Here is a 23,694-nt window from a genome sequence, read left to right as displayed (position 1 = left end):
GACCTACTTAGTAGGAACCTAACAAGATCTCACATAATTACAATTTTTCTTATGTTTAAATTACAAAAGATATGTTTAAATTACAAAAGATAGACCAAAAATTTAGTGTAAACAGTGTAAAAATTTAAATGGTGCGATATTTAAGGAACGTATGAAATATTATTTTCTTCTTTGTATAGGTTATTACGTACCTACTTAGCTTTTATTTATTTATTGGTAAGAAAAATGACATTTCCGAACCAATATCTATCTAAGGCCAGTAACCTCAGCTACGCAAAGTAGGGCGATGGTAAGGGAAACCCTGAAAAGTATTAGGTGTACCTGAGTGCACCGTGCACCCAAGGCTACTTTTATGCCCATGGGTGATCTCTCACATAATTTCTGGTGCATCCGGGTGCACCTAATATGTTATAGAGAAACCCCATTCACATACGAGGTTCGAACTTGAGACCTAAAAATATGAGTTCCCCCCCATTTCCCCCAAACAAACTTGATTACAGTTGGCTAATTCTTGTACTCATATTATAAATAGCGAATCAATATACAAACTAGTAGATCCTTAAATCAGAAACAATTAAAAGTATAAACAGATCGAAAGAAGAGTAAATAAAAATGGAGGGAAAGAAACAGGAGAAACACTTTGTGTTAGTTCATGGGATGTGTCAAGGAGCATGGTGTTGGTACAAGCTCATACCCTTGCTTAAAAAAGCAGGGCACAAGGTCACAGCACTAGACATGGAAGCTTCTGGAATCAACACGAAAGCAATCGAAGATGTTCTAAGCTTCGAAGAGTACAGCAAACCGTTGTTAGATTTCATGGCATCGTTGTCTATTGATGAGAAGGTCATCCTTGTTGGGCATAGCCTTGGAGGAATGAACATTGCCTTTGCTATGGAAATGTTTCCTGATAAGATTTCAGCTGCTGTTTTTTTAACTGCTATTATGCCAGATACTGTACACCAACCCTCTTTTGTTCTGAATAAGGTAATTAATTTATACAGAGTATGTGTTTAGCGGATGTAGAAAACTATTTTTTAATTATCATTTTGATCGAAAGACATAATCTTTTAATTTACTTTTTTTTTTTGAGGGACTCTATTATTTAACTGAGTAGAGCAAGATTATCAAAATTGAGATTCTACGTTGAATTGGATAGTAGCTTAGAATCGAATCGTAAAATCGAATTGAAGAGTCTTACGATTCTACGAACAAGTATAATCAAAGTTTTATTCTTAAATTTCATTAAAGTGCTTATATTATAGGTAAAAAAAAACGCTAAGAACAGAAATATACGTACAGTTGTTTAATAGTTAAATAAGTACTCCGTAATAGTTAATAATATTAACCTATTAATAACTTTCTTCAAATTTACGAGATTTTCGCTAGTCAAATTAAAAATATAAAATTCCAAATTAAATCATAAGACCTTATCTAAGACATAGAATTTTATGATTTAAATCGCAATTTTAATAATGATTGAGTTGAGTAGAGGATAGCTAGTATACGAGTAATTATATTTGTATTAATTTGAATTAAAAGTGCTGATTGTTTTATGTGTTTGAAGTTTGTTGAGTCGGTCCCTGAAGATGGCTGGTTTGACACAAAGTTTTGGACATATGGTTCTAAACAACAGCCCTTGACAGCAGCTGTCTTTGGACCCCAATTTCTGCAGCACTGTTTGGCCTTATCACCTGTCCAGGTATAAATCCTTTTTTTTCCCCTTTTTTCAAAATTTAATTCAGTGTCTCAATTCATGTTAACTTTTTTTACTTGATTTTTCAATGTACAAAATAAAGAAATCTTTTCAATGACCGCAAAGAAAATCTAGCCATTATAATAATATTCAATCTTCACCCTTTATGTTAAAGAACCAATCACGGCCATACAAAAAATATTACTGATGAGAGGGAGTTGCTTTGTTTAATTACCCATTTTACTAGTTTGTTATTTTCCTTTATTGTGCACTGTGATGCACCTGATTATCCCCTAGTCCTTAGTACTATGAGCTGTCTTACTTTTGTCTTGTAGTGCCTTCTCTCATTTGCTGTCAAGCTATATGTAGAGGATGATGTATTTGGTGAACAGTGAATCAATGAGAATGAGTGCAATAATTCCTCTCTAATTAATCTCTTGTGACTTTTGTCATCATGGTATCGGAGCATTAAGAGAAATAATTAGGCAAGAGAATTAAAAGCCAAAGTTCATTCGAAGCTCATCCAACAAAATACGATCTTTCTCAATTTTTTTTTTCCCCCAAATCAATTTTGACCTAAAGACGTTTTGGATCTGCTTTCCCTTGATATCCAAATGGCAGGAAGTTTTGAGAACGTCGTTTCCAACCCCGTCGCCATAGATGTGACGAGCCCGCTTTATCTTCATCCCTCCGAGAGTTCTTACTCCGTCGCCGTCTCCAAACTCACCGGTTCCAGCGACTATCGGGCATGGCAAAGATCGATGCAGATTGCCCTCTCTTCGAAGCGGAAGCTGGGGTTTGTAAAGGGAACTGTTCTTCGCCCTACCGATGACGCCATAAAGGCGGAGCAATGGGACACCTGTAATTCCACCGTGATTGGGTGGCTCCATGGCTCAGTATCTGAATCTATTAAAAGTTCTATTCTTTTCTTAAACATAGCTCGTTTGATCTGGTCCAGCCTTGAGAAACAGTTTTCCTTGACAAACGGATCTCGCAAATACAAGTTGAAGAGAGATTTATATAATCTCAAGCAAAACGGAGTTCCTGTCCATCAATACTACACTATGATGGGTGCTTTGTGGTAGGAGTTGGATTCAATGAGTGCTCTTCCATCTATCACAACAAGTGGAAATGATATAACTACATTTTTGCGAGCAATGGAGAGGCAACATGAGGAAAATCGCCTCTTTGAGTTCCTGAACGGATTGGATGATGACTATAGTCCTCAACGTAGCCAATTTCTCCTTATGTCTCCGCTTCCGACAGTTGAAACAGCATGCTCGGCAATACAACAGTAGGAGTCTCAAAGGGAGGTTCTGCGACCTGTAAAAACAGAAATGGAGACAGCAGCCATGTTTAGCAGAAACTCTGAAGTTTCTTGCACAGCTTGTGGAGGTAAAGGTCACTATGCTAACAAATGTTTCACTGTGATTGGGTACCCAAAGTGGCATCCCAAATATCGACAACAACAACAACAAAAGAGTGGTGCAAGTAATACTAAGAGCAAGTGGCCCAAGAACTGTGGAAAAGGTGAGGTTAAGACTGCTGCTTTAGCAAGCAGTAGTTCAGATTTTTTCTCAGATCACGGCTCTGTAACTTTCTCGGCACCACAATTTGAGCAGTTCTTGAAGAAATTCTCTGGTATGTCTTCAACCCCTGCTTCCACTTCAGAGACAGATGATGAACTAGATCATGCTTTTAGTGGTATGGTTACTTGTTGCAATGTTTCAACTGATATGAATATGTGGATTGTTGATTCTGGTGCATCAGATCATATGACGGCAAACATTGACATTATGCATAATTCTGTGAATGTGAATAAAGTTCCTAGTATACATTTACCAAATGGTGATGTGTCTAAAATTTCACGCATTGGTGATATTGCCTTGCCTAATGGTATTGTTTTAAAAAATGTATTGGGAGTGCCTACTTTCAAATATAATTTGCTTTCTGTCAACAAGTTGAGTAGAGACAGTAATTGTCAAGTTACTTTTCATTCTGGATTTTGTGTGATCAAAGACAACGCGTCTCGGAAAATCAAAGGAGTTGGTAAGCTCCAAAATGGGTTGTATTATCTTTTGGATGTGCCTGTAGATTCTGTTGATATGAACACTCTGTGTGCTGCCTTTGGTGACTATGAACGAAGGAATTACAGTAGCAATTTAGCAACTGTTGAATCTTATACCTTATGGCACAATAGGCTTGGGTATGCACCTACACCCAAACTTGTTAGGTTATGATACATATGACAATTCATAAATCATGCGGAAAAACCATAAAGCCAGGAAAGCATATTATTTAAACATAATCATTTAGCATAGTTTAGATGCATACACTTTGTTGCGTGCCTTCCCTAGCTGCGCCCGAACCGAACAAGAACAAGTCTTTAGGACTCCAAGTGTTGTCCCTCCGTAGATAGTCCACAGCACGTCCGGATCCGCCTTAAGCTTGACCAACTAGGATCGCCCTTAAGGTACTTAGAATTTTCGGCTAGTATAGGCAATTGTATGACCGAATTTTTGCTCTCAAAAATCACTTTGAATACTTGAATACACTATACAAAATAATGACCCTAGGCCTTTATTTATAGAGGTATGGAAAGGGAATCGTAAACCTATTAGGATACGAATTAATTAAACTAGAATCTTAATAGAATTCTTATTTAATTAATTCATCCTTTTAGGTTTAGGAATTTAATCATTAGTCGAAACCTGATAGCTTTAGTATTCGTATAGCACACCAACACACACACGCACGCACAGCAGCCCACGAGGGGCGCCATGCGCGCGCGCAGCCCGCGTGCTCGCAGCCCCATTGCCACGAGGCCCACACGCTGCCGCAGCGTTGGCGCGCGCTGGGCCTGCCTTGCGGTGGGCCTGGCGTAGCCTTGGCTGGTGCGTTGTGGCGCGCTGGCTTGCTGGGTGATGGCCCGGCTTCGTGCTGGGCCTTCGTCTGGCAGGCCTCGTCCGATGCTAATTCGTACGATACGCTTCCGATTAATTTCCCGATTCCGGAATTCATTTTCGATACGAACAATATTTAATATTTCCGATTCCGGAATTAATTTCCGTTTCGAAAAAATATTTAATATTTCCGTTTCCGGAATTATTTTCCGATTCCGATAATATTTCCGATTCTGACAATATTTCCGTTTCCGGCAATATTTCCGATTCCGGCAATATTTCCATTTCCGATAATATTTTCCGATACGTACCATGTTTCCGTTTCCGGCAACATCTACGACTTGGATAATATTTTTATTTCCGATACGATCCATATTTCCGTTTCCGGCAATATCATCGTTTCCGGAGCATTCATCTTTTGCCTGTGACGATCTCAGCTCCCACTGAAACCAAGATCCGTCGATTCCGAATATCCATAGATGGAGTATTTAATGCCATTAAATACTTGATCCGTTTACGTACTATTTGTGTGACCCTACGGGTTCAGTCAAGAGTAAGCTGTGGATTAATATCATTAATTCCACTTGAACTGAAGCGGCCTCTAGCTAGGCATTCAGCTCACTTGATCTCACTGAATTATTAACTTGTTTAATTAATACTGAACCGCATTTATTAGACTTAACATAGAATGCATACTTGGACCAAGGGCATTATTTCCTTCAGTCTCCCACTTGTCCTTAGGGACAAGTGTGCATTTCCTAATTCCTTTGTCGCTCGATGCTTGCTCTTGAACATAAGGTAAGAGTTGTCATCCTTATTATGTCCAGAGGTGTTCCTCGGTTTCAGAGTTCAACTGATCAAATAAACAGATAATCATAGCCTATGATTCATCCGAGCACGGTCATGCATTTCACAGTTTCTAGCTCTCCGAGTGGCCTTGTACAACTTTTAAGCATCTCATCCCGATTTATGGGAGGACAATCCCAATCTTGCGATCTTGAGATTAGACTTCGTTTGATAGGTGATTACCTGAGCGTTGCCTTTATAGCCTCCTTTTACGGTGCGACGGTTGGTCAACGTCAAAGCAACCAGTTCTCAAACAAGTAATCTCAAATCACTCAGGTATTGAGGATTTAGTGTCTAATAATTTTAATGAAATTTACTTATGACAGATTTTCATCTCTTACAGTAAAGTTTCATAGGTCTTGTCCGATACTAGTCTTCCCAAAGTAAGTATCTATGCAAATGATTATGACATTGCCATGTCCACATAGTTCAAGAAACAGAACTACTAGTCATCTTGCATTCTAATCGTCTAACGTTTTCTATGCGTCCAATTTTATAGAAAACTCCGACTAGGGACCATTTTCAACCTTTGACATTCAAGTTCACTTGATAGACATTTCTTAGTCACAGGACTGGTCCTGACAGTCTATCTTGAATATATCGTCAAATTGAAGGGACTCATCATTTAATAAACCACAAATTAAATGGAAAAATGAATTCTCTTCATTTATTGTGAATGATTAACCAATAATGTTTTACAAAGATTTAAACTCTAAAAATTTAAAACATTAAACAGGGATATCAAAGCCATTCTCCAATATGCTTGATTCCCATAGCTGCAGTGTGCGAGTTGTGCTTCGCCTGCGGCAGAGGTTTAGTCAATGGATCTGATATGTTGTCATCAGTTCCAATCTTGTTTATCTCGACTTCTTTTCTTTCAACGAACTCTCGTAGAAGATGAAATCTACGAAGTACATGCTTGACTCTCTGGTGGTGTCTAGGCTCCTTTGCCTGTGCAATAGCTCCGTTATTATCACAATACAGGGCTATTGGTCCTTTAATGGAGGGGACTACACCAAGTTCACCTATGAACTTCCTTAGCCATATAGCTTCCTTTGCTGCTTCATGTGCAGCAATGTACTCCGCTTCAGTTGTAGAATCCGCAATGGTGCTTTGCTTAGCACTTTTCCAGCTTACTGCACCTCTGTTGAGGCAGAAGACAAACCCAGACTGTGATCTGAAATCATCTTTGTCGGTTTGGAAACTTGCGTCCGTATAGCCTTTAACAATTAATTCATCATCTCCACCATAGATCAGGAAGTCATCTTTGTGCCTTTTCAGGTACTTCAGAATATTCTTGGCAGCAGTCCAATGCGCCTCTCCTGGGTCTGACTGGTATCTGCTCGTAGCACTGAGTGCGTACGCAACATCCGGGCGTGTACATATCATAGCATACATTATTGAACCAATCAATGATGCATATGGAATCCCATTCATTCGTCTACGCTCATCAAGTGTTTTTGGGCACTGAGTCTTGCTTAGAGTTATTCCATGAGACATGGGTAGGTAGCCTCGCTTGGAGTCTGCCAGCTTGAACCTATCAAGCACCTTATTGATATAAGTGCTTTGACTAAGTCCAATCATCTTTTTAGATCTATCTCTGTAAATCTTGATGCCCAATATGTACTGTGCTTCTCCTAGATCTTTCATCGAAAAACATTTCCCAAGCCAAATCTTGACAGAGTTCAACATAGGAATGTCATTTCCGATAAGTAATATGTCGTCGACATATAATACTAGGAAAGCAATTTTGCTCCCACTTACCTTCTTGTATAAACAAGATTCGTCTGCGTTCTTGATGAAACCAAAGTCACTGACTGCTTCATCAAAACGTATATTCCAGCTCCTGGATGCCTGCTTCAATCCGTAGATTGACTTCTTTAGCTTGCATACCTTTTTAGCATTCTTTGGATCCTCAAAACCTTCAGGCTGTGTCATAAACACAGTTTCTGTTAAAACGCCGTTTAAGAAAGCAGTTTTGACATCCATCTGCCATATTTCGTAATCGTAATATGCAGCGATTGCTAACATTATCCGAATAGACTTTAGCATTGCAACTGGTGAAAAGGTTTCATTGTAATCCACACCGTGGACTTTCCTGTAACCTTTTGCAACCAATCTATCTTTGAAAACTTCAAGTTTCCCATCCTTGTCCTTTTTCAGTTTGAAAACCCATTTGCTTCCAATGGCTTGGTAGCCATCTGGCAAATCGACCAAATCCCATACTTGGTTTTCAGACATGGAGTCTAATTCAGATTGCATGGCTTCTTGCCATTGCTTGGAGCTAGGGCTCGTCATAGCTTGTTTGTAAGTCGCAGGTTCATCACTTTCAAGTAATAGAACGTCATAGCTCTCGTTCGTCAAAATACCTAAGTACCTTTCCGGTTGAGATCTATATCTTTGCGATCTACGCGGGGTAACATTTCTAGATTGACCATGATTCTCACCAGATTCTTCTAAAGATCTCTGAGTTTCATCCTGAATGTCATCTTGAGCATTCTCTAGAGTTTGTTGTTTGACTCGAATTTCTTCGAGGTCTACTTTTCTCCCACTTGTCATTTTGGAAATGTGATCTTTCTCCAAAAAGACACCATCTCGAGCAACAAACACCTTGTTCTCAGATGTATTGTAGAAGTAATACCCCTTTGTTTCCTTTGGATAGCCCACAAGGATACATTTGTCAGATTTTGGATGAAGTTTGTCTGAAATTAATCGTTTGACGTATAGTTCACATCCCCAAATCTTAAGAAAAGACACATTTGGAGGCTTTCCAAACCATAATTCATATGGAGTCTTTTCGACAGCTTTAGATGGAGCTCTATTTATAGTGAGTGCAGCTGTATTTAGTGCATGTCCCCAAAATTCTAATGGAAGTTTGGCCTGACCCATCATTGACCTGACCATGTCTAGCAAGGTTCTGTTCATTGTGGTGTTCCAGGAGGAGTCAATTCTGATAGAATTCCACATTCTTTCAGATGGTCATCAAATTCATAGCTCAGATATTCACCGCCTCTGTCAGACTGCAGTGCCTTAATCTTCTTGCCTAATTGATTCTCTACTTCACTCTGAAATTCCTTGAATTTGTCAAAGGATTCAGACTTATGCTTCATTAGGTAGACATAACCATATCTACTGAAGTCATCAGTGAAAGTTATAAAGTAGCTGAAACCACCTCTAGCATTTGTACTCATTGGTCCACATACATCTGTATGGATTAAACCCAATAGTTCATTTGCTCTTTCTCCAACTTTAGAGAAAGGTTGCTTTGTCATTTTGCCAAGTAAACATGATTCGCATTTACCATAATCCTCTAAGTCAAATGGTTCTAGAATTTCTTCCTTTTGAAGTCTTTCTAAGCGTTTCAAGTTTATATGGCCTAATCGACAATGCCACAGATAGGTGAGATCTGAATCATCCTTTTTGGCCTTTTTGGTATTTATGTTATATACTTGTTTGTCGTGATCTAATAAATAAAGTCCATTGACTAATCTAGCAGATCCATAAAACATCTCTTTAAAATAAAACGAACAACTATTGTCTTTTATTAAAAAGGAAAATCGCTTAGCATCTAAGCAAGAAACTGAAATGATGTTTTTAGTAAGACTTGGAACATGGAAACACTCTTCCAGTTCCAAAACTAGCCCGGAGGGCAACGACAAATAATAAGTTCCTACAGCTAATGCAGCAATCCGTGCTCCATTTCCCACTAGTAGGTCGACTTCTCCCTTGCTTAACTTTATACTTCTTCTTAGTCCCTGTGGATTGGAACATAAGTGTGAGCCACAACCTGTATCTAATACCCAAGAAGTTGAATTAGCAAGTATACAGTCTATAACGAAAATACCTGAAGATGGAACGACTGTTCCGTTCTTCTGATCTTCCTTTAGCTTTGGACATTCTCTTTTGTAATGGCCTATTCCATCACAATAAAGACAGCTTGATGTGGACTTGTCCTGCTTTGATTTAGCATCGCCCTTGGACTTTCCACTTTTCTTGAACGGTCTCCTTCTAGCCTTGAGTAAATCTTTGGCTTCACAGTCCAGTATTATTTCAGCCTTTCTGACAAGGTGAACAAATTCTGCAACTGTTTCTTCTCTTGGTTCACTTAGGTATAGTTGCTTGAAGCGACCAAACCCACTGTGTAGTGAATTGAGCAAGATAGAGACTGCCATCCTTTCGCTTATTGGTGTTCCTAGTAGACTTAGGCGATCAAAGTATGAACGCATAAGATCCACATGGAACCTCAGTGGGACGCCTACCCTCTGTTTAGTGCGAAGGAGCTGAACATGTGTTTCTTGGACTTCCATCCTATAACACCTGTTGGGAGAACTAACCTTTAGACCAGACATTGATTCAATCAACTCATGGACGTTCAGGTCCCTGTCCTCCGTGCTTCCACGAAAGATATCCCTCAGATTCTTGATGAGCGTAAAAGGTTCATAGGCTACAAACCTTCTAGCCCAATCATCAGGGATATTGTTCAGCATGAGACTCATAACCTTTTTGAGATCCGCATCCCAGGCGTAAAATCTCTCAGGGGTCATGTCTCTGGCATAGTAGCTTGGCATGGGATGTGATAGTACATACTCAAGTCCATTGAAATTGACTATTTCAACTAGCTTAGCTTCCCATTCAAGAAAATTTGCCAGGTTCAGCTTGACCATAAGCTCAGAACCCATAATGATGTTTTGATTGTTGTTTGCCATATTTAAAACTACAATTGAAAAGAATAAACAAATAAATAACCATTCACAGTTTCTCTTAATAAACTTAAATTCTAGCATACATGCATAATTCAATGTTCATTAAGCATTTTATTCAAGTTATGTGTTCCGGCAGGTGTGAATAAAATGATTCCAAGATCCTAAAATCATTGAAGAACTAAGCACAGTTTGTCGACTTAGTCCTAAAACATCTTAGGTAAGCAAAAGCCTTTTGCTAATAGTCTAGAAACTATTCTTGGTTGATAGGTACGTCTAAGAACTTATTAGGTAAACCTATCGATTTTGCCACGACATAAAAGGACTCCTTACTTATATCGTTGAGTTTCACCAAAACTAACATGTACTCACAATTATTTGTGTACCTTGCCCCTTTAGGACCAATAAGTAACACCTCGCTGAGCGAAAACTATTACTAGATTGATGTAAAGGATATCCAAGCAAGTGTATATTTTGGCATGGCACCTTTTAACTCAATTTTTAAGTTTGGAACTTAAGGCTCTTACTATGTTGGTTAGATTTTAAGTGAACTAAAATCCTTAATCATGCAACATAATCAAGCTTTTGATCTCATGCATTTTAAGACATATTTAAAAACAATAAATAACTTAAAACATGCATAAGATAAATGTGATCTAGTATGGCCCGACTTCATCTTGAAGCTTTAACTTCAAAGTCCGTCTTGAAAATCTCCGTGGGAGGCACCATTTTCTTCAAATAGGATAAGCTATAATTAAAACTAATTACAACTATTTGATGGTACGCAGACCATATTTGAATTGAAAAACAACTTTGGTACTTTAGACCAATTACATTCAAATTAATGGTACGCAGACCATATTTTCTATCCTATTTGGGTCATACTAGTCACTTCATAACCTGCAAAACAGTACATATACAATATATACCATTCACCCATTCATTAACATGAATGGCCCACAAAGCTGGTTAGTAAAACACATTATGCATCACGTAAACATTTGCAGCAATTAATCAAGGGCACCAATAATCTACCAATTATTCAGTCCTTATTAATTCTAATCAAGTTGTTTTAACCTTAAGGATTTGTAGATCTAATCAAGAGTTTATGACTAAAAAGGACTCCCACTTAAACCAATAAATTCATATGCTTTACTAATTTTAACCATAAAAATGTATTTCTAGTCTAACCGGAAACATACAAATTTAATTAAAATTTAAAGCTCATATAAATTTATAATTGAATCCAAAAAGTTTAATTTAATTTCAGTCGTATTTAAATTAATTCATGATTTTAATTTTAGTAAAATAATTAGAATAAATAAAATTTATTATAATTACAATATTCAAAATTAAAATCCAAGAAAATAATTTAAATTATTAATTTTAAAATTAATTAAAATTACGTAAACTGAAAATTTCAAATTAAAATTTCAAAACGATTTAATCGCAACGCAACAATCCTACGCAACGCACGCCCATGGGCCACACGCACACAACCATCGCTGGCCATGTGCGCGCAGCCCATGCGCTGCGTCGCATCGCTGCTGCTCACCATGGCAAGGCATCACACGAGCTGGTGCTCGCTTCGCGCGCCAGCGCTCGACGCAACAAGCATGCTGCCGCAGCCCATCGCTGGGCGCAGCGCTCGTCGCACGTCGCAACAAGCAAGCTGCTTGCCATCGCTGGGCGCAGCGCTCGTCGCACGTCGCAACAAGCACGCTGCACGCCATCGCTGGGCGCAGCGCTCGTCGCACGCACAATAGCGCTCGCTGCGCGCGAGCGATCGATGCTGGGCGTAGCACTCGTGGCACGCGAGCTTGCGCTCGCTGCGCGCGAGGCTCCGCACGCTTGCGCGAGGTAGTGCGCGCTGTGGCGCAGCTCGCTTGCTGCCCACACGCGACTGCTCGTGCCTTGCTCTCGCCCTCGCCCATTCGCCCATCGCACACAGCCCACGACACAAGGCAGGGCTGCTGCCTTGTGCTCGTGCACCATGGCCTTGCTCATTGCATTCGTACCGCATGGGCGACGAGCTCCCTTGCTCGTCGTCACATGCCCGCACTATACAACACCCCTTAAGGGTAACACGTAGCGTCCATTGCTTTGTGCGTGCAAGTTATATGAGCGAATCGCATAAAAATTTAAAATTTATATTTAAAATTAATGACAAATTAATAAACAATATTAATTTCATAATTTTAGGGCGAAAAATCGAAAATTTATTATTTAATTGATTTCCGATTAACATGGGTTCAAGTCTAGGTCATAAAATTTAAAATTTAACATAAATTTACAATTTTTATGGTGGTTTTTAATCATAGGTATCTAATTAAATTATAACTAATTATGAAAATCAAATTAATTCTAAATTATTCCAATTTTCAACAAATTAATCATAATTACAAATTAGATTGCATAATTAACAAGGCTAGGCATTCAAACTTGTTAAACATATACAGTAGGTCAATCAAAAATTCAAGATTTATCAACAAGAATCGCAAATATTTAATTTAACATCTTAAATTTACGAAATTTTGCATTCGAAAAACTAAAACCTCCGAAAAGTCATAGTTAGGCTTCGAATTTGAGAATTCTGGGTTCGGCCGAAAAATACTATTTTTTTGTCAAAATTTTAGAATGCTTTTTACATGCGGAATTGACACAAAAATCACTCGATTTGGATGAGTAACGAAGAAACTGCCGAAAAACTGCGTACGTATAATTAAATAAACGCAATTTGCAATTAATTAACAATTACGAAAATTAATCACCCCTTTTAATTCTTGCAAATTTGTAATATTTAACCATGTTCATGCAATTTAGATTATGAAAATAATAAGAGGTTCGTGATACCACTGTTAGGTTATGATACATATGACAATTCATAAATCATGCGGAAAAACCATAAAGCCAGGAAAGCATATTATTTACACATAATCATTTAGCATAGTTTAGATGCATACACTTTGTTGCGTGCCTTCCCTAGCTGCGCCCGAACCGAACAAGAACAAGTCTTTAGGACTCCAAGTGTCGTCCCTCCGTAGATAGTCCACAACACGTCCGGATCCGCCTTAAGCTTGAGCAACTAGGATCGCCCTTAAGGTACTTAGAATTTTCGGCTAGTATAGGCAATTGTATGACTGAATTTTTGCTCTCAAAAATCACTTTGAATACTTGAATACACTATACAAAATAATGACCCTAGGCCTTTATTTATAGAGGTATGGAAAGGGAATCGTAAACCTATTAGGATACGAATTAATTAAACTAGAATCCTAATAGAATTCTTATTTAATTAATTCATCCTTTTAGGTTTAGGAATTTAATCATTAGTCGAAACCTGATAGCTTTAGGATTCGTATAGCACACCAACGCACACACGCACGCACAGCAGCCCACGAGGGGCGCCATGCGCGCGCGCGCAGCCCGCGAGCTCGCAGCCCCATTGCCACGAGGCCCACGCGCTGCCGCAGCGTTGGCGTGCGCTGGGCCTGCCTTGCGGTGGGCCTGGCGTAGCCTTGGCTGGTGCGTTGTGGCGCGCTGGCTTGCTGGGCGATGGCCCGGCTTCGTGCTGGGCCTTCGTCTGGCAGGCCTCGTCCGATGCTAATTCGTACGATACGCTTCCGATTAATTTCCCGATTCCGGAATTCATTTCCGATACGAACAATATTTAATATTTCCGATTCCGGAATTAATTTCCGTTTCGAACAAATATTTAATATTTCCGTTTCCGGAATTATTTTCCGATTCCGATAATATTTCCGATTCTGACAATATTTCCGTTTCCGGCAATATTTCCGATTTCGGCAATATTTCCATTTCCGATAATATTTTCCGATACGTACCATGTTTCCGTTTCCGGCAACATCTACGACTAGGATAATATTTATATTTCCGATACGATCCATATTTCCGTTTCCGGCAATATCATCGTTTCCGGAGCATTCATCTTTTGCCTGTGACGATCTCAGCTCCCACTGAAACCAAGATCCGTCGATTCCGAATATCCATAGATGGAGTATTTAATGCCATTAAATACTTGATCCGTTTACGTACTATTTGTGTGACCCTACGGGTTCAGTCAAGAGTAAGCTGTGGATTAATATCATTAATTCCACTTGAACTGAAGCGGCCTCTAGCTAGGCATTCAGCTCACTTGATCTCACTGAATTATTAACTTGTTTAATTAATACTGAACCGCATTTATTAAACTTAACATAGAATGCATACTTTGACCAAGGGCATTATTTCCTTCAAAACTCAAGTTAATCCCTGCCATTGCTAGTCAGATAGGTGCCTATGACTGCACATGTTAAATTGCCATACAAGCTTAGTAAGTCTATGGCTTCAACACCTTTTGAGATAGTGCACACGGACATATGGGGTCCATATAAAGTCTTGGCCAAGGGAAAGTATAGATATTTTTTGAATATTGTTGATGATTGCAGTAGAACAACCTGGATATATTTGTTGCAAGAAAAGTCACAGGCCTTGGACGTACTTGAAACCTTTGTGAATTATGCAAGAACTCAATTTGATAAAAAGGTCAAAGTCATTCGCTCTGATAATGCGTTAGAGTTGAATGACACTAAAGTCAATCCCTTGTTTTCTCGCTATGGAATACTTCATCAAACCTCATGTGTGGATAGACCACAACAGAATAGGAGAGCCGAGAGGAAACACAAACATGTTCTTGAAATCACCAGAGCTCTTAGATTTCAAGCTGGGTTGCCCTTGTCTTTTTGGGGGGATTGTGTGTTAGTTGCTGCATACATCATTAATAGGTTGCCCACTCCGGTTCTTGCTAACCGTACTCCGTTTGAGAAACTCTACAAGGAGCGTCCAAACTACGACATCATGAAGGTGTTTGGATGCTTGGCCTTTGCCTATACTCCTGTGATTCATCCTGACAAATTAAGTCCTAGGGGTGTTCCTTGTATCTTCCTTGGATATCCACCAAACACCAAGGGATATATTCTCATGAACTTGCTGACACAGAAAAGGTTTGTATCACATGATGTTAAATTTCATGAGAACATTTTCCCATATAACAACGCAACTTTAGAATCCATCTTACAACCAATACCAACCACAACTCCTCAAATATCTCCTGCTCTTCAATATGAGGAGTACTTCCAATTGATTCCTGAACCCACAAACACTGAACCTAAACCCACAAATACTGAGCCTGATCTTCCTCCGCCCACAAATACACCACCTGTTTCTTCTTCACCCTCACCCGTACCTCCTATAATCAGAAAATCTGACAGAACCATCAAACCACCAGTTTGGATGAAAGATTATGAGAAGTTTGCTTGCACAGCAACAAATAATTCACCTGTTCACATTGCCACACTTGCTTACACAACTGTATCATTAGAGTTCTGGTGTTTTCTAGCAAATGTAACAAAGTGTACAGATCCCACTTCTTTCAAGGAGGCTGTTAAACACTCTTGCTGGACAGCAGCGATGAATGAAGAGTTGGCAGCCCTTGAATCCAACAATACTTGGGAGCTCACTGAGTTACCACCCGGCAAGAAGGCTATTGGTAACAAGTGGATATATAAAACCAAATGCAATTCTGATGGTTCTGTCGAAAGAAACAAAGCTAGGTTGGTCATCTTGGGTTGTAGACAAAGGCTTGGAATTGACTTCGATCAAACTTTTGCCCCTGTTGCAAAAATGATAACTGTTAGGTCCATCCTAGCCGTTGCTGCAATGCAAGGTTGGATCACTTGTCAAATGGATGTTAAAAATGCCTTCCTACATGGAGACTTAGTTGAAGATGTTTACATGAAATTGCCTAAGGGTTATGTGGGACCAGGTTTGCCCGTGCGTGAAGAAGAGGGGGAGAAACCTGACAATTGGGTTTGCAAATTGAACAAGTCCTTGTATGGTCTTAAGCAAGCCCCTAGGCAATGGTTTGCCAAATTGACAGAGGCATTAAAATCATTTGGCTACGTCCAATCTAGAGCTGACTACTCTCTGTTCACAAAACAATCAGGGAGCTGCTTTGTGGCTATCCTCATTTATGTTGATGACTTGTTGATCACTGGCAACAATCAACAGGAAATTGATAACTTAAAATCCTTGTTGTCAAAACGGTTCAAGATGAAGGATCTAGGCAAACTCAGGTACTTTCTTGGTCTAGAAATAGACACTCAAAGTCTGGAATTTTTATTTCTCAACAAAAGTATGCTCGTGATGTGATCGCTGAATTTGGTATGACAAAGGCAAGACCATTGCAATCACCCATGGACAGTCATGTGAAGCTCACACCCACCTTGGGAGATCCACTTCCAAATGCAGAAAATTATCAATGATTGGTAGGTAAATTGTTGTACTTAACCATCACAAGACCTGATATAAATTTTTCTGTTCAAGTTCTAGCTCAGTTTATGCAATCACCCACTACTTCTCATCTACAAGCTGCATATAGAGTATTGAGGTATTTGTTGAGCTCTCCTGGGAAAGGCATACTCTTGGTAAGTGAGTCAACGGCGGTCTTAACTGCCTACTGTGATAGTGATTGGGCAGGCTGCCCGGTCACAAGGAAGTCAACCACGGGATATTGTATCGTATTAGGAGACTCGCCAATATCATGGAAAGCCAAGAAAGAACAGGTGGTAGCAAGGTCTTCTGCTGAGGCCTAATACAGAGCAATGGCTCTTACAATTTGTGAAGTTACTTGGCTGACTTCTTTGTTGAAAGATCTAGGTCTCAAGAATATTAACTCTGCCATCTTGAAGTGTGACAATAAAGCAGCCATTTCCATTGCCACAAATCCGGTACTTCATGAGAAAACCAAGCATGTGGAGATAGATCAACACTTTGTGAGAGACAAGGTGCAAAGTGGTGAAATAGTTCCTGCATATGTGAGCACCTCAGAACAATTGGCTGACATACTAACCAAAATCCTCCCTGTTGCACAACATGACTATCTTCTGTCCAAGCTTGGAGTTACCGAGATGCACCCCAAGCTTGAGGGGGAGTGATGAGAGGGAGCTGCTTTGTTTAATTACCCATTTTACTAGTTTGTTATTTTCCTTTATTGTGCACTGTGATGCACCTGATTATCCCCTAGTCCTTAGTACTATGAGCTGTCTTACTTTTGTCTTGTAGTGCCTTCTCTCATTTGCTGTCAAGCTATATGTAGAGGATGATGTATTTGGTGAAAAGTGAATCAATGAGAATGAGTGCAATAATTCTTCTCTAATTAATCTCTTGTGACTTTTGTCATCAATTACACTACTATTTCCGTACATGCGGGTTTTACATCCACATAAACACATCTCCACTAAAAATCAACACTTGATGTTTTAAGAGCAACTTTAATGGTCTATAAGGTGTTGTGGCTAAGTTTGTCATCAAATTTTTAGTTACAATTAATTTAAGCTACATATTTTCACATTGGTGGGCTATAATAAATTATAGCTCCCTATAATATTTAATTTAAAAAATTTATTTATTTGAGCTACCTGTTTAAAATAACTATAAGATTTTTAACAACTGTTTATATCATTTATTGATGTACTAATAATGGGCTACATGCTCACATTTTTTTTTTTTTAAACAGACCCCCTTTTTTAACCATATATTGGAGTTGCTGAATTGCTGTGATAGTTATGTTTTACTCCGTATTAACAATCAATAGGATCAACTAATGAAAGAATATTATTATTCGTTGGGTTCTTCATTCCATCAAATTAAATAATGAACATGTTTTAGGGGATATCATCATCATTCCGGTTAAAAAAAAGTAGTATTGTTGATCATCATCTTTCTTCCACATGAGTTTCTTGTTATTTCAAGAAATAAAATGGTAAGAGAGGTAACAATGAGGGACATCTTTAAAATTGAGAATCAAACAAATCATAGGAAAAGGTTGAAGAAGAAATGTAAAATTGAATTAAAGGATTATAATTGGACATTACTAGTTTTTAATTTAAAACTAATTTTTGTTATGCTAAGGCCTGTTTGGCTAAATTTCTGGAAAGTTGTTTTTGTTTTTTATAGGTAGTTTTGCAGAAACTGTTTCTAGAGAAATTTTGAAGTGTGTGGCTTAAAATCTTAAATTTTAGAAGCACTACTAATCTCCTATGAAACATAAATAGTTTTATACTGTTTGGCCTATGTGTTTTTATATAGAGATTATTTTCCCATCATTTTAGACATTAGGCCAAGTTTCAGCTTCTAACCTCCACAAACTTGTTCGGAAGCTAGGCCAAACATGTACTAAATATCAATTACAAACTTTTATATAAGGCGGTCTTACACAAAAGACCACATTGGTGTTATATAAGTTAATCACTGAAACTAATTATTTAATCACTGAAACTAATTAGTTAAGCACTGAAATCAATTACTTAAGCAATGAAACTAATTAGTTAAGCACCATAACTTTTTAGTTAAGTAATTAAACAAATTAGTTAAGCAATAGAACCAATTAGTTAAACCATCAAAGTGATATTTTCGATAAGGCGGTCTTACATAAAAGTTGCCGAATATCGATGGCCCAAGTTTAAAGATTACAATGGATTTAAATGTTTTAGCTATAATGAACTCAACATAATTATTGATTACTTCTCATTATATCAGTAAAATCGTATGAGTGAAAGTCAACCTCTATTAACTCCCACCCCAGCCTTTATAAACATTATTAATTTCCCACCCGTCAACCAATAAATGTTTTATAATTGCAGGACTTAGAACTTGCAAAGAGGTTCTCAAGCAACGGTTATGGCTCTGTTAAGAAAATCTATGTGATAAGCAAAGAAGATGAATTAATTAATGAGGAATTTGTACGTTGGATGATTGAGAATAGTGAGGTCGATCAAGTCAAGGAGGTTCAAGGTGCTGATCACATGACTATGATCAGTCAGCCACAGTTACTATGCGACTGCCTTCTTCAAATTGAAAGTGCACGTTAAATGAAAACATGCACTCTTATATTGTTCAGGTCAATAACTAGTTGTATGGAATTTGGCCTACCAAGTTTTTACTCGTCATGAATATTTAAGAGGGTCCGGTCCGACGCCATTGTTGAGTGTTCTCAATGAATAATTGATATTAGTCTACTTTTTCTGTTCCACAAATATCGCATTATGTTGACTTTTAATTATGCTATTCACACATGATCTTTGACCATTTTTTTGTGATTTTAATTATGTGTAAGAAACAATGTAGTCATTGGTGTAATATTTAAGCGATGGGGGATGAATAATATTCAACTACGTACCTTAATGTGATTACGTAGTAGTAAATATTTTTTGTTTTTAAGATAAGATGAAATGCTCTATCAGGTTGAAATCTCGCACGGGTCAATCCCTTAAAGTGCCCCTAGTGGAGCCTCAAGTGTTATATTTGACCAGCCACACCATCAACTTGATGGTGCAGCGTGTTCACATTTATAAATAAGCATAGCGCGTTGGTTAACGAAATTTAAAAGTAACACCATCATAGAAAATAAAGTAATATCAGTCTATACAAGGAACCTCTAACATGAAACTGCAACAACAACAAAATGTAACAACGAATACAATGTATAAATAATACCATCATAGAAAGTCAAGTACCACCAGTATATACAAGGAACCTATAACATGAATAACATATATAAGTAACACCATCATAGAAAATCATATAAAACTAGTCAATACTAGGGCTGGTTATTGGACATGGTAGTCTAATGGGTACAAGGGTCGCGCTACTTTTAAAAGGGTATTGACCTTTTATGTTCTTATTGAACATGGTCCTTATAGAGTATTTGTTTATACGGTTATTATATATAGGGTATTCTTAAAAGACCAACAACTTTAAAACAAAAATATAAGGGCCAAGACATGGTCAATTAAAATACAAACCTGTTTTGCTTTCTCTCTCCTCCCTCATACGTAATATCTCAGGTTTCCCTTTCTGTCTCCTCATTCCTCACCGATCCATCGGCCTCCATGGCAATATTTTCTCATATGTTGTTTTCCAGTTAATCTCGTCTGATTGGTAAATTTTCTCTCTGATTGTTAAATTCTTCTACTGTAGACTTTCGATTTCTGGTTATGTACTAGCTTCTATTCAGCATTAATCGGCATATGAAATAGAGATTCTGCACATATGCTTAAGGCAATTAATGTATAGTCGCTGATTTAATCTCCATTTTACTGATTTAGATATTTAAAACCTATCTGGTTCACCTACGTGCCCAAGGTTCTCATCAGTTCAATCAAACTTGCCTGAAAGAGTGGAACAATTGGAAATTAGAAGCCAATACTCAGTTTTTGAGGGAGAAGATGATGCAAATCTGAGTTTATTTTCTATCTCGTTGCAGATAGAACATGTGTAAAATACATTTGGAACTGGGTGGACATGCTCATGTTTATTCATGAAACACTTTTTTTTAACGCAAAAGTAGATATTATATTAACTGTTAATCAAGTTTACAACCAATGGGCATTCCTCCTGGGATTGCTGCTCTAACACTACCCCCAAAAGATAGGTAAACTGTTTTCTATAATACATCAAAAACTTGCGCAAAAAACTATCTAGGCCACCACACATTAATCTCCATTTTGTAGACATTCAAGCTTAGGTTTGGCCAACAAACTCTTCCTTCAATTCTACTCCTTGTGCTGGTGATCTTCATTCACTGGTTGCTTTCCTTTCCCTCCTGCATCTCACTTTTTCAATTTCGCAACACTTGTTGTAACTGTAGTTGGTATTGTTCCAAAGAGGATCTGTGTGCTAACAATTGCAGATGCATCTGTGGAAGTTGCTACTGCACTCGACTCCCCCACCTCTTGTGTACCCTGCTCCATTGTCTTGTTCAAGTCTGGTATTGCCTTCAATCCTTCAAGATCCCCCTCATACGCAACTCTAGCAAATGGTGGTGGATTAAGGAACATATTGTGCCCAACTTCCATAGCAAATGAGTACTGTGCAAGACAATGGGCTACCTTGTTGGTGCTTCGCGGAATATATGTAAATTCGATTGATCTGAATCTGCTCATGAGACAAGCCACGTCGTTGATTACTGGTGATAACTCATGGTGATATGTGTCATCTAGGTTATGAAGAAGCTTGATTAAAATTGTTGCATCTGTTTCCAGCTCCAGATTCTGTATATCATAATCCACTGCCATGGTTAAACCTTCCCTGATAGCATATAATTCAGCTGCTAATGGTAAGGAGGCATCATACTTGCTTGAAAAACCCATGTACCAATTCCCAGAAACTCCCCTAAACACCCCCCCCCCACCTGCTTCATTCAAATCCTTCCAACTTCCATCCACATTCAGCTTCAAATAATCATAAGTGGGTGGATACCAGGTTGGTTTTGGAGCCCTGATAACTGGTGTTTCTTTTACCTGAAGAATATAAGAAATGGAAGCATGGTCTATAAACAAAGCGTTGTAAATTGAAAAGGGTTTGGAGACCTTTAATTCAAAAACTGTTTTGTTTCTAGCAATCCAAACATGCCAAATTGATGTAATGAACATAACCTTCCAAGCCCGATTTTGATTTAAATTATAAGTGATCCAATCCCTCCAACTGGCATTAAAAAACAAGTGCAAGTTTATGACAGTTGCAACTTTTGTTCTTTCAAAAATGTAATTCCAGATAATTGAGGATTCCCAACAATCCCTAAACAAATGAAGGTGGTTTTCTGAAGTATAACATCGAACACAAATGGGTGAAATAGATTCCACAATAGATGGAAGTTTTTGAGCCACCGGTATAATTTCATTACAGCAATTCCAAAGAAGCATTTTGTATTTAAAAGGAATTTTGATTTTCCAAAGATTTTTCTAGTTAAAACTAGACACAGAAGGGGCATCAGGACCTGGAGACTCAAAAGACAAAGCATAAGCCGATTTTATTGTGAATTGGCCATCCTTGGTGTGTATCCATCTAATATAATCCTTTGTATTTCCATTTTTTGAGAGGGGTACACTCTTAATAAGGTCACAAATATAGGGTGGAACAAAATCCCTAATCCTCTCAATATTCCAACTTCCATTCCTAATGATATCTCTAACATGCCAATGACTAATGTTATCCGGGATCTCCCTAGTGGTTACTTTATAGAGAGGTTCCGATCCCACCCAATGATGATACCAAAGAGAAGTGGACTCCCCGTCACCTATTCCTACCTTTAGACCCTTGGTCAACAAGGACCGACCCTTTAAAATATCCCGCCAAATCGGAGACTGATGCGACCCTGGAATACAATCTAAAAAATTACTTTTCTTTAGATACTTTTCCTTAAAAAATTTAATCCATAACTTATCATGATCGTTAAGAACTTTCCAACCTAATTTTTCCATGAATGCTACATTCCAATCGCGTAATCTTCTAATTCCCAGTCCCCCCCAATCCCATTGGTTTAGTCACAGTGTTCCAAAAAGTTCTAGAAATATATCTACTTCGATCAATCTTGTTCCATAAGAATTTCCTGGATTGTTTTTCAATTAATATAATAATCCTAATCGGGAGGATAGAGGTTTGCATCGCATATAAAGGAAAAGTATTCAAAACTGATTTTATTAAAGTACATCTGCCCGCCATGTTTAAAAGCTTCGCTTGCCATCCCCTAATTCTATCCAAAGTCTTATCCAAAAGGCCCATGAAATTTGCTATCTTTAGTTTATGCGGTCTGATATCCACCCCTAAATATTTTCCAAAACAAGTACCGTGTTTGAAACCATGAAGGGAGGCATTAGAGTTGCGCACCACGTGACTCATATGTAAAGGAAAAATGAGACTTGATTTGTTCATATTAATTTGTAAACCTGACATATCACTAAAAGTACCCAAAGTCCGCATGATCAAGTTCATATTAGAAGTAGTAGCACTCCCAAACAGGAAAACATCGTCCGCGTAAAAAACATGGGACATCGCTATATTTTTAGTCATTTTAATTGGTTTCCAGCCCCCCATACGCACCTGATCCTCTATGAGGATGGACAATGTATCTAAACAAAGCACAAAAATGTAAGAAGAAAGAGGATCACCTTGTCTTATTCCTCTCGTTGGAGTGAAACTCTTTGTAATCTCTCCATTCCAAAGCACAGTAACATTAGAAGTGCAAATACAACTCATGATCAAATCAATTAACTTCTGTGGGAAATGATAAAACATTAGGGTCTCCCGAATAAAACTCCATTAAAGACTGTCGTAGGCTTTAGTTAAGTCTAATTTTAGGGCCATAATGTTATTCCGTTTTCTGCATTTATGAAACAAATGGGCCATCTCCTTAACCACTATCACATTATCTTCTATGCCTCGTCCTTTTATGAAGCTAGACTGTAGTGGCCTAATTATTTGCGAAAGTACCGGTCTAACTCTACTGGAAATTAATTTAGTAACCAACTTATATATAGTGTTACAAAGCCCAATTGGACGGAAATCAGACATTGACTCTGGATTATCCACCTTTGGAATGAGTGTGATATAAGATTCATTAATAGCTTTTGGAATGGAGGAAGTGTCAAAACAATGCCTACAAAAGTTTGTTAAACTATCTCCTAAATCCTCCCAGTAATTTTGGAAAAAAACG

General features: G+C 38.2%; 2 protein-coding genes across 2 annotated transcripts; one reads left to right on the top strand and one right to left on the bottom strand.

Annotated features, from left to right (window-relative positions):
* The first annotated feature begins 434 nt into the window (after positions 1-434).
* On the top strand, positions 435-19,407 carry LOC110780389 (salicylic acid-binding protein 2-like). The gene is made up of 3 exons (XM_056840839.1): positions 435-984; positions 1,565-1,699; positions 18,845-19,407. Exons 1-3 carry the CDS (start codon positions 613-615, stop codon positions 19,070-19,072), a joined length of 735 nt encoding a protein of 244 aa, XP_056696817.1. The 5' UTR covers positions 435-612; the 3' UTR covers positions 19,073-19,407.
* A 1,405-nt stretch (positions 19,408-20,812) lies between these two features.
* On the bottom strand, positions 20,813-21,904 carry LOC130470113 (uncharacterized). Its single transcript, XM_056839704.1, has one exon. It carries the CDS (start codon positions 21,902-21,904, stop codon positions 20,813-20,815), a length of 1,092 nt encoding a protein of 363 aa, XP_056695682.1.
* Positions 21,905-23,694: the final 1,790 nt, after the last annotated feature.

This window comes from Spinacia oleracea, chromosome 3 (genome assembly GCF_020520425.1).
Source record: "Spinacia oleracea cultivar Varoflay chromosome 3, BTI_SOV_V1, whole genome shotgun sequence".
NCBI lineage: Eukaryota > Viridiplantae > Streptophyta > Magnoliopsida > Caryophyllales > Amaranthaceae > Spinacia > Spinacia oleracea.
This window is presented reverse-complemented; position numbering and strand designations above follow the sequence as displayed.

Bases quoted from the DNA above. Each gene is read 5' to 3' on its own strand.
- LOC110780389 (XM_056840839.1), top strand. From the start codon at position 613: ATGGAGGGAAAGAAACAGGAGAAACACTTTGTGTTAGTTCATGGGATG. The intron at 985-1,564 runs GTAATTAATTTA...ATGTGTTTGAAG, and splicing joins CCTCTTTTGTTCTGAATAAG to TTTGTTGAGTCGGTCCCTGA. The intron at 1,700-18,844 runs GTATAAATCCTT...TTATAATTGCAG, and splicing joins TGGCCTTATCACCTGTCCAG to GACTTAGAACTTGCAAAGAG.
- LOC130470113 (XM_056839704.1), bottom strand. From the start codon at position 21,904: ATGCTTCTTTGGAATTGCTGTAATGAAATTATACCGGTGGCTCAAAAA.